The 11,383-nt window shown below is 41.3% G+C and overlaps 1 protein-coding gene across 2 annotated transcripts; it reads left to right on the plus strand.

Moving 5' to 3' along the window:
- Positions 1 to 1,781: 1,781 nt before the first annotated feature.
- LOC136515083 (sugar transporter ERD6-like 4) lies at positions 1,782 to 6,383 on the plus strand. Of its 2 annotated transcripts, XR_010773942.1 has the most exons (18): positions 1,782 to 2,185; positions 2,300 to 2,389; positions 2,777 to 2,836; positions 2,930 to 2,995; positions 3,240 to 3,305; positions 3,413 to 3,488; positions 3,700 to 3,764; positions 3,855 to 3,947; positions 4,110 to 4,190; positions 4,280 to 4,364; positions 4,773 to 4,819; positions 4,903 to 4,965; positions 5,047 to 5,106; positions 5,285 to 5,350; positions 5,438 to 5,497; positions 5,651 to 5,765; positions 5,863 to 6,029; positions 6,121 to 6,383. XR_010773942.1 is itself a non-coding variant. In XM_066508769.1 (17 exons), the coding sequence occupies exons 1-17, from the start codon at positions 1,886 to 1,888 to the stop codon at positions 5,973 to 5,975; spliced, it is 1,506 nt and encodes a 501-aa protein (XP_066364866.1). In that variant the 5' UTR covers positions 1,782 to 1,885; the 3' UTR covers positions 5,976 to 6,379. The 2 variants fall into 2 exon arrangements, 1 of the variants encoding a protein (XP_066364866.1); XM_066508769.1 differs by having other exon boundaries at positions 5,863 to 6,379.
- Positions 6,384 to 11,383: the final 5,000 nt, after the last annotated feature.

Here is an 11,383-nt window from a genome sequence, read left to right on the forward strand (position 1 = left end):
GTGAGCCCCTAGGTATGGTTCGTCGTGGCCACGGGTCACGTTGAGACGCGCCCACTTCCCTTCCGGTGTCAGAAGTTTGACCCTGGGGTCGTTCTCTTAGACCCGTAGTGGTTGGAGACGGTATGGATCCCCGTCGGATGAGACGGAACCCACACCCGAGGGTTTTGGCGAGACGGAGCCTGCACCCTCGGGGTCGGGTGAGACGGAGCCTGCGTCCGAGGGGTATGGCGAGACGCGGGGCCTGCGCCCTCGGGGTCGGACGAGACGGAGCCCGCGCCTTTGGAGTCGGGCGAGACCTTAAATACGTCTTGACCATCCGGACGAATTAACGTTTGTGGCCGTTAACTTTCTTCCTTCGGGACGAGGGGGACGTCCGAGAGCTAGCCCTGCTCATGATGTATGCTAACCAAACGGCGCCAGCTGACAAACTAACAACAAAGTAGCAGAAGCAAAAACCAAAAAAGACGCCTCACCGCCTCACCCATTGGTCATGTTGATCAAATTTGGATCGCGTCGCTGTCGGTGTCGAGTGATACCAAACCGACGGAGAGATGTCCGGTGTTGCTGTTGAATCCCGATCAGAACTGTGGGTGTAGAAAATCCGGCATGATCTGCACACATGCAACACGTTCCTTTCCTTGTAGTTGTAGGCTTTGGGCTTCCGTTCCAGCATGCGAACAAGGAACAACCAACCCCTGAGAGTCTTCCGTCAGGGAGAGGGAGACATTAGCTGTACCATCCGCGACCACGAGGCGCACGATGGACGACGGTGGCCGTGAGCACACTGGCTTTTTCTTCAAGAAGAAATGGAGGTAGTAGCTTATTGACCCATGCGAATCTGACGTGGCTGTGACTGACTTCGGAATACAGATACATGCCCTGTTCTTCTCTTATAATTTGTACTTTTTAGCTTGTTTTTTTATTATTTTTCTTCCACAACAAATTAATTAAAATAATATTTTGGCTTGTTTTTCCAGTGAAGCAAACGAGGCCACAGCTGAGCCGACCCATCTGTCAGTAAATATTCTTCTCCCTCCGTTCCAAATTATAAGTCCCTTTAACTTTTTTTTTTGTTACATCTATTTGACTGTGCATGTAGATATAGGCCATGTTCGGCTTACCCCATATTCGACTTGTTCAGCTTTTTTTCAGCTGGAACAGTGTTTTTCTCTCACTACAATTTAACTGGAACAATGTTTTTCAGCCAGTTTCATCCAAATTTCAGACCAACGAACGGGACTATAATAATATGTCTAGACATATAACAAAATAGATGAAAAAAAAATTAAAACGATTTATAATTTGGAACGGAGAAAGTACGTCAGTCAGTCAAGGAGTTTCCGACTAATAATTCTGATAGCCATGGCAGGACGTGCAATCATCTGCAAGGTCCCGAAACCAAACGAGAGGAAAACGTTTCCCCGGGATGTCACTGCCCATCCGGCCATCCAACGTTGATGGCTATCCATAACGCAAGTTGCATCTTGTTGCAGCCCAGGGTGTTTTGAAAGAAGAAGAAAAAAAGATCATTCCAAATCGATGCCTCTTTTTTTTTCTTTTTTCTTCATGAAAGAGCATGCTTGGCAGCACGGGGCAGTAGAGAATTGCTCAACGAACGCGTCCAAAGATAAACGTGTGGATGATGAGCCGAAACTCATGTCCAGCTCAGCTGAGAAAAAGAGCAGACACTTCTGGGACCCCGACGAGACCTGCCTGGCACGACGAGTCTGACCCATTCAACGGAACGAGGTGGGTCTCGCTCCTGTCCTGTCGTCTCCTGGCATTCGCGTCCTCCTCTTCCCAAAGTCCCACCCCACCTCTAGTGGAAAAGGAAACAAATCAATCAAATCTCGCTGCGAGCTGGGCGGCGAGCGCGCGCGGCGCCATGGCGAGCAACAGGGCATCCGGCGGCGAGTATGAGAGCGGCAGCGACCACGACGGCGCGCTGCAGAAGCCGCTGCTGCCCAACAGCGGGAGCTGGTACCGGATGGGGATGGGGTCGCACCAGTCCAGCCTCAACGCCGCCGGCACCTCCTCCATGGCCGTCCTGCGCGAGTCCCACGTCTCCGCCTTCCTCTGCACGCTCATCGTCGCGCTCGGCCCCATCCAGTTCGGCTTCACCGGCGGATACTCCTCCCCGACGCAGGCCAGCATCATCCGGGACCTCAACCTCTCCATCTCCGAGGCACGTCCCTCCCTCTGCCTGTGAATTCTACTACTTACGTTTTTGGCTTTTGCTCTATCTCCCCCCTCACACACACACTCAGGTTTCCAAACTAATAATTGACCGCCCGCGCAGTTCTCGGTGTTCGGCTCGCTCTCCAACGTGGGCGCCATGGTCGGGGCGATCGCCAGCGGGCAGATGGCCGAGTACATGGGCCGCAAAGGGGTGAGAAACAACTCTGCTCCTTTTCTTCATTTATTAGTCCTTTTTCTTCTTTGTTTGCATTCTGTGCTGAGAGTCGAGAGTAGTATGCACTACCTGCTGATTGAAATTTAAAGCACACTAGTTCTCTGTCGGCTGACGCCTGTGCCGAATTTGTTGTGCGGCTTCGTTAAATCGGATTATGACCTTAGTTTTTGTGCTCGTAAATTCGTTAGATATATCTTTCCCATTGACATGGTCATCATCAATCATGCAGTTGGGCTGAAAAGACGTCACTTGAGTATTTACAGTTACTTTGACTGAAGGTGTTTTCATCAATTGAAGACATGTTTTGCACTGAAGTTGTACCCTTTTTCGCTAACAGTAACTGGCTTGCTAACTGTTTGGCAGTCGTTGATGATTGCAGCGATTCCGAACGTCATTGGTTGGCTTGCAATCTCCTTTGCAAAAGTATGGCATTATGTGTTTCCTTTGTTTATTTCAACATATTGCTTGACAGGTGACAACATTAGGATTGATGACTGTTTGATGTCTGCTTTACAGGACTCTTCATTTCTGTATATGGGACGCTTGCTTGAAGGATTTGGTGTCGGTATCATTTCCTATGTGGTTAGTATAATAAAACTCCATCCTTGATTATTTTCTGCGCATAGGAGATTTATGGCTTGACAGTTAGAGTACTTGTGGTGTTTAAGCTGTACAAGTGAGAAAAAAGAACAAGATCAACTGAGATATCAACATTTTCGAGACAAAGTGATCTACCCCTACGAAGTTATTTTTATTGGCAAAACAACAATGGAAGCATGGACTGGTTATAACAGCTAATTTTGATCTGTGAATTTCGTGACACCAGGTACCAGTATACATAGCAGAGATATCTCCACAGAACATGAGAGGGGCTCTAGGCTCTGTGAACCAGGTTTGCTTATACTCACAAGCATTTTATCTATTTGTGAGATTCAGGTAAACACTTGGCGTGTTTTATGCAGAACTCATTGTACATTTCAACATTTGTTCGTTTTGCAGTTGTCTGTAACCCTTGGTATCATGTTTGCCTATTTGCTTGGCTTGTTTGTTCCTTGGAGGCTTCTTGCAGTAATAGGTAATGTGGCTATACCATGATGCACTAATGGGTCTGCTGTTGTTATTGCTATTAGTTTGCACTTCAATTCTGATATTTCAGCTCACATGATCAGCAACAGCAAATAATTTGAGCAATATATTGAATAATAGAAATATAGTAGGCAAATATTTTTGTTCTGACCCTGTTTGAGATAATTTCTATCCTAAAGTGTGTGATGCCATACTTGTAGGAACGTTGCCCTGCATAGTGTTGATACCTGGCCTATTCTTCATTCCAGAATCTCCAAGATGGCTGGTATATACATGCACAAGTGGGATAATGAACTCTGAATCATTGTGCCAAGCTGAAATTTCCAACGGATGTTTCTTCCCCTTGTATTTCTAGGCAAAGATGAATATGATGGATGATTGCGAGACTTCTCTACAAGTTCTGAGGGGATTCGATGCTGACATCACTGCAGAAGTGAATGATATAAAGGTAAGCACTTTCTTTCGTTCTTAGACTAATTAAATATGATTTATATGAGCAATCTTCCCTTTGGGTATCATTAGTTCTTTAACATCAAGCACACGGCTCTATGTACTTCATTCTTATGAAATCAGTGGGATTAACTTTTTAGCTTTGCTCCCCATTATGCAGAGAGCAGTAACATCAGCAAACAAAAGGACTACAATCCGTTTTCAAGAGTTGAACCAAAAGAAATACCGAACGCCCCTAATTGTAACTTAACTTTATCTGCTTATCTCGTACCTAATTAGTATTCACATTTTGTAATTGTCAGTTTGTGACAATGTCACAACTTTTCGCAGATAGGAATTGGTCTACTTGTGCTGCAACAGCTAAGTGGAATAAATGGTATACTGTTTTATGCAAGTAGCATCTTCAAAGCTGCAGGTAAGCTGTGCATTCGTTCACTGGCTTGTAATTTTCATTACTAGATGGGCATCATAAGTTTTAGGCAAGAAATTTTGGGTATCTTGCAAATTTAATTGGTAGATAACCAACATAAGTATCTTATTGGCAATGCGGAATAGTGTTATTGGACTACAAAGTATAAATATCAAAACAGTGAACTGGGATAAAATGGCCGTATTGTTTCTAATGCATTGTAACAGGTTCAGAAAAGCTAATAACTGTATACCCTTATAAGTGGTAACATGGTTTATCAGTCTCCTGCCCTGATGAATGATGACATTCATTGTTTATATTATTGCAAAAGCAGCACGTCTCCTCTGTCTTTGTCTACAACAGTGCTGGTGTAGTCGGTTTTAGCTTTTTAATTTAACAATCAAATTTCTTCAGGTCTCAAGGACAGTGACTTGGACACATTTGCACTTGGAGCTATTCAGGCATGTGAATAATAACTAGGCAGATTTTATCTAGTCTCTATATTTTATTTTAAGCTTCTAACAGCCTTCCATGATTCCATCAGGTTCTTGCCACTGTTGTTACAACCATGTTCTTGGACAGAGCTGGCCGACGAATCCTCCTTATTGTAACTAACTTCTGCTTCCCTCTAATGCTATTAGCTGTTAAGTTTTCTGTAGCTTAATTTAATTGCCACTTCAAATTGCAGATTTCTTCTGCTGGGATGACTCTAAGCCTTCTTGTAGTTGCTATTGTATTTTACATCAAGGTATGTTCACGTTCCTTTGCGATAAGATTCTGATGAGAAGATAGTAGTTCTTCTTCTGTACTCTTTACAATACTGCGGTACATGGTTTATGAAGATTTTGATACGCAGGATTGTTGCAGGGTCTATCATCTCATTTCACTGAATATTCTTCTTTCTTATCATGGATTTTTTGTTTCAGGATAATGTTTCACATGACTCTGACTTGTATAACATCTTAAGTATGGTGTCCTTGGTTGGTGTCGTGGTAAGTCTGTCAGTTACATTTCATCTGAACATTTGTTTTTAAATGTGGAATCTGTGCCATAATTTTTTGTTCAAATACTTCACCCAGGCTTATGTCATTGCCTTCTCCTTCGGTATGGGTGCCATTCCATGGATCATAATGTCTGAGGTATAGTACCTTAATGGATAGCGAAGATATCTCACTACTCACTAGATGCCTCTCTCCCAGTTTTAGGTTTCCACTGAAGAGCACTGTTCATATCCTCCTAGGCACAGGCTGTAAGCAATCTGAAGGCTTACTTCAAAACTTTGCTTTTTGTAGATCCTCCCAGTTAGCATCAAGAGTCTTGCAGGAAGCTTTGCAACCCTTGCCAACTGGTTGACATCCTTTGGAATAACAATGACAGCAAACTTGCTGATCAGCTGGAGTGCTGGAGGTCCATGTGCATTTGTGCTTATCTCTTGTGTAGAGTAGGATCATATATGTGAACTATCAGACCTTACACAGGTTACCTTTGTTTCCAAATTGTACAGGTACATTTGCCTCCTACATGATTGTGAGTGCCTTCACTCTCATGTTCGTAATCGTTTGGGTGCCAGAGACAAAGGGAAGAACCCTCGAGGAGATACAATGGTCGTTCCGCTGAGCTCCAGCATCATCAAAATATGAAATGGCTTTTCGAGTTTTGTTGCTTTAGATAGTAAGAATATGGTTATTCAGTTTTTTGTCGCTTTAGATGGAGAACAGAACATTGATTCACATAATTGGTGTTCTTGGCTATTCTTTCGTAGCTCAAACCACTCGATGAAGGCCACACATTCTTTCTGTTCATAAAAGGTCTTGTACATGAGATTTTATACAATGTTGTTTTAACTTTACCCCAATAGACTTGTAAATGCTTGTGCAGTAACTCTTATATTACTTTTCTTCCCTTCAACATTGTAAGATAAACGACAGTTGCCAAAATAAAATCTAAACCTTGGTTCCAATATTCAATGTAAACACGAGCATATCTGTGTATTGTTCTTGATCAATCACTCAAGCACATTTCTTAGAGTCTGCCTGCTTTTGACATTTTTCCAGTTAATAGTCCCATTAGTACTGCTGCTAACGGCCTTGTTCTGACAAGGTTCGGTCAATTTAAACAGGAAGCAACTCAAGTTAGAAAACCGTACGCTGAACCAATTCCAAAAGGAGGATCCTTTGGTGGGTCCCCAAATGCTTACAGGCACCAATGCATCGACCTCCTGTGCTGTTACATGCGCTTTTGACTAGAACAAGATTTGAAAAATGAATGTTGAAAATAAGGTGAAGATCTTCATATGCCAATTCGCCGGTCAAGCAAAAGTGCAAAACATTGCAAGACAATTCCGTTGGCATCCCTAAGGAAAACATTGCAAGACGAGGAGTCAGGTTGGACACCTCTGTCCTATGTGCCACAGATTTGATGAAGATATGGGCAACTTATTTCTCAAATGTGTTAAACAGTGAATGAAATGAACAAGATTTGCAAACAACTGCTTTTCATTGATTTGTAAAATGGATTATATACATTTGAGGGGGTGTCTCCAAGAGACAACCGTTCACCAAAGGACAGGCCCCTTGGTTACGGGATTAACTGCTAATCTACTACTAATCCTAACTGTCCCATAGATGAGATCACCAGTAGAAGAGGTGTCTGTTGGTGTGCAGGTGCCTCTTCGTCTGGAGACACCGTTTCACAACACTCCCCTTTGATCGAATCTTTCTTGAGATCAATGCAGCCGTAAGCTTGGATTCCTCGAAAAACCTGTGGGAAAAATCTAAGGAATATGTATGTATAGATATGCTATAAAAACTCCTTTAAACCTTATAGAAAAATAAGGAGAAAATAGCATATGTGTGTGTGATTTAAATAAATCACTATGTCATTGGTATCCCATTAAAAACCCCCGTAGAAAAAAATATTGAAGATACGACATATAGATTACTTCCCCAAAAACCATTTTAGGAAAAATATGAGAAGCAATATAAAGTGATATGTCACTAAAACTCCTGTAAAAACCCAGTGGGAAAATTAGGAGAAAATATGACGACATATTATTGGTATTGCCTCTTGGATAACTCACATGAAAAACCTTTTCAGGGAAAAACCATGTTTGAGTTGTGAGGACAATGTGTCTTTGATATTTCCCACAAAAACCCCTATGGAGAAAATAGAAAATATGACACATGCTTATGTTAATATTACCCCATTAAAAACTTTAACAAGAAACCTTATAAGTAAAACTTGTGAAAGAAAAGAGTATAATATGATGCTGGTACAGGTCAACATTTAGGAGATGTCTCCCCCTGATTCTGGCAAATCTCAAAGTCGCCGTGTACCAATTTTTGAAACACAGAAGTTGGTAAGGACTTAGTAAATAGGTCAGCGAGATTATCACATGACTTGATTTGCAAGATGTTTATTTCCCCGTTTTGTTGTAATTCATGGGGATAAAACAGTTTAGGAACAATATGCTTAGTGATATTGCTCTTTATGTAACCTGATTGCATCTATGTAAAGCAGAATTATCTTCATAGATAATTGTAGGTGATTCAATTGAACCAATACCACATGACTGTTGTATGTGGTTAATCATTCTGCGAAGCCATACACATTCTCGTGATGCCTCATATAGAGCAATAATTTCAGAATGATTAGTAGAGGTCGCTGTCAGAGTCTGCTTAGAAGACTTCCATAAAATAGTTGTACCTTCATATAGGAATACAAATCATGTTTGGGATTTTCCGTTATGAGGATCAGATAAGTAACCAGCATCAGTATAACCAATCATATTGGGATCATGATTTTTCTTGAAGAATAAACCAAGATCCTTTGTGCCATTAAGGTATCTGAGGATACACTTCGCTCCCGTCCAATGACGGCGAGTTGGGTCCGCACTATGCCTAGCTAGTAAGTTCACTTCAAATGCGATATCAGGCCTGGTGCAATTTACAAGATACATAAGTACGCCAATGACACTGAGATATGGGATCTCTAGTCCCAACATCTTTTCCCCAATATCCCGTGGTCTAAATGGATCTTTCTCTATTTCTAAGGAACGAACAACCATCGGAGTTTTATTAGGGTATGATTTATCCATATTGAATTTCTCCAATATCTTCTGGATATAGGCTGATTGATGCACTAAAATCCCTGAAGGACGGTGCTCAAGTTGTAAGCCTAGGCAATACTTAGTCTTATCGAAATCCTTCATCTTGAATTCCCTCTTTAGATGTTTACGTGCTTCATCAATATCCTTTGGGCTGCCAATGATATTTAAATCATCAACATACACGGATATAATACAAAATCCCGTTCAAGATTTCTTAATGAAAACACATGGGCAATCATCATTGTTAGAGTATCCTTTCTTTAGAAGGAATTCCCTCAGTCGGTTGTACCACATTCATCCCGACTACTTCAAGCCATATAATGACTTTTGTAGTTTACACAATACATGTTGCGATTTGCGTTTGGATTCGGAATTTGGATTCCATCGGGAACCTTCATGTATATGTCCGAATCAAGTGACCCATATAGATATGCTATCACCACATCCATCAACTGCATAGATAGATGATTTTGAACTGCCAATGATATTAAGTATCGGAAAGTAATTCCACTCATTACTGGAGAATAGGTTTCATTGTAATCAATGCCGGGTCTCTGCGTGAACCCTTGTGCTACTAGCCTCGCTTTATATCTCACCACCTCATTATTCTCATTCCATTTTCAGATGAAAACCCATTTAAAGCCTACAGGAAAGACTTTGGAAGGTGTAGGTATTGCAGATGTGAATACCCCTCTTCTAGTGAGCGAAGCTATCTCAGCTTGAACTGCTTCTTTCCATTGAGCCCAGTCCGAGCGCTTTTTGCACTCTGCCATGGTCTTGGGATCTGGATCATTGAGAAAGATTTCTGCAATTGCTGTGGAGAAGTACATGTCGGCAACAGTAGTCTTACGATTGTATGATTCTCCAGAATCTATGTAATTGATGGAAATTTCTTTCATCCTATTATTTGACTCAACATTTCCCAAAACTATGGAGTCAGGGTGTTCCGATATCCCAGGATCAGAATTTGGATGCACCGTTGATCCGGGTTGTGGATTTGGTCCTGATGTTGGATTTTTATCCACTATTGGGTGTCTACCAACTTGATGTTGGCTTGGATTTACTGATTTGGAGGATTTAGCCCTCGATATCCTCGAACGCTTACTTGTAGCTTTATCCTTAGGAGCGGCCGTACTTCTCTCCCTCTTCTTTGGAAGTGAGAGTTGAATGGTTTTTATTGGTACATTTACTCTTTCGGGCGCATTGCAAGCAGGATAAGAGGATTTAGTGACACCCTTATAATCAGTAAATGCTTCTGGCAGGTTATTTGCAATATGTTGCAAGTTTATGATTTTCTAAACTTGTTGTTCAGTCTCTAGAGTATGTGGATCTGAGGGGGGAATGCCTTGGGCATTCCAGATGATTTCCTGGCATTTGTTTTGGTACTTGAAGTCTCCCCCTAATGCCGGAAAATGGTCCTCATTAAATATGCAGTCAGCGTATCAGGCCGTGAATAAGTCCCCTGTAAGAGGCTCGAGGTACTTGATAATTGATAGAGATTGATATCCCACATAGATACCAAGTTTCCTATGTGGACCTATAGAAGTACGCTTAGGCAGGGAGATCGGTACGTATACAGCGCAACCGAATTTTCGCAGATGGGAAATATTTGGCATATTCCCACGTACTAATTGCAATGGGGAGACTATGTGATATGCAGTTGGTCGCAATTGAATTAAGTCAGCAGCGTGTAAGACTGCATGACCCCAATATGAAGTTGGTAGATTGCAATTTTGTAATAACGGTCTTGCAATGAGTTTAATTCTCTTAATAAGAGATTCTGCTAAATCATTTTGTGTATGGACATATAGGACAGAGTGCTGAACTTGAATTCCCAAAGCCATACAATAATCGTTAAAAGCCTTTGAGGAAAATTCAGCAACATTGTCCATTCGAATTGATTGAATTTGATATTCAGGATGATGTGCTCTAAGTCTAATAACTTGAGCAATAATTTTTGCAAATGCATGGTTACGTGTGGACAAAAGACACATATGAGACCATCGAGTGCATGCATCTATTAGAACCATGAAGTACATGAACGGTCCAGACGTTGGTTGTATGGGGCCACAAATATCTCCTTGAATGCGTTCAAGAAATTTTAGTGGCTCATTTTGGATCTTAATGGGCGATGGCCGTACGATCAATTTCCCGGTAGCGCATGAAGTGCACATAAAATCTGAAGATTTTGGAAATTTAGCAGTATTTAACTCATGACCTTTAGAATTGCTGATAATTTTTCGCATCATCCCTATACCAGGATGGCCAAGGCGTTCATGCCAAATTTTGAATGCGTCAACATTCTGAAAAATTACCTTGTACGCAACATGCGGTACAGGTTTGATGTATGAGTAGTACAATCTAGACGGAAAAGAGGGAATTTTCTCAACAATTCATTTGCCATATCCGCTATTTTTAGTAACGAGGAGAATTTCCTCATTATTGTTATCACGGGTTTCAATATGAAAACCATTTTGATGGATATCTCTATAACTTAATAAGGTACGCTTTGAATCAGGATACAATAATGCATCCTCAATTGTAATTTGGATACCCATAGGGAGTACAATAGTGGCACGACCAGAGCCAACTATTGTAGCATCGCGCCCGGCGATTGTCAAAACATTTCCTTATCTTTTTGTAAGAGTTTGGAAATATTTTGATTCTCTAAGTATAGAATTAGTGGTACCACTGTCCACTAGGCATAATTCCTCCCCCATCAGATTGACCCTCGTAGAAACTATACATAAATAAAGAATTTGATATGAAACTCTTTGATGATACATAGAATACATATTTTATTTATTGAATATCAAATGTTTACATTACATTTATTGGATATTCAAACCAAATAGTGATGACATTATTAAATATTTAGAACACATAGGACATAAATTATTTTAACTATTATAATCAC

This window comes from Miscanthus floridulus, chromosome 17 (genome assembly GCF_019320115.1).
Source record: "Miscanthus floridulus cultivar M001 chromosome 17, ASM1932011v1, whole genome shotgun sequence".
Classification (NCBI taxonomy): domain Eukaryota; kingdom Viridiplantae; phylum Streptophyta; class Magnoliopsida; order Poales; family Poaceae; genus Miscanthus; species Miscanthus floridulus.

Excerpts from the sequence above, each read along its gene's own strand:
- LOC136515083 (XM_066508769.1), top strand. The coding sequence starts at position 1,886 with ATGGCGAGCAACAGGGCATCCGGCGGCGAGTATGAGAGCGGCAGCGAC. Across the intron at positions 2,186-2,299 it reads TCAACCTCTCCATCTCCGAG|TTCTCGGTGTTCGGCTCGCT; the intron begins GCACGTCCCTCC and ends CCGCCCGCGCAG. Across the intron at positions 2,837-2,929 it reads TTGCAATCTCCTTTGCAAAA|GACTCTTCATTTCTGTATAT; the intron begins GTATGGCATTAT and ends TCTGCTTTACAG.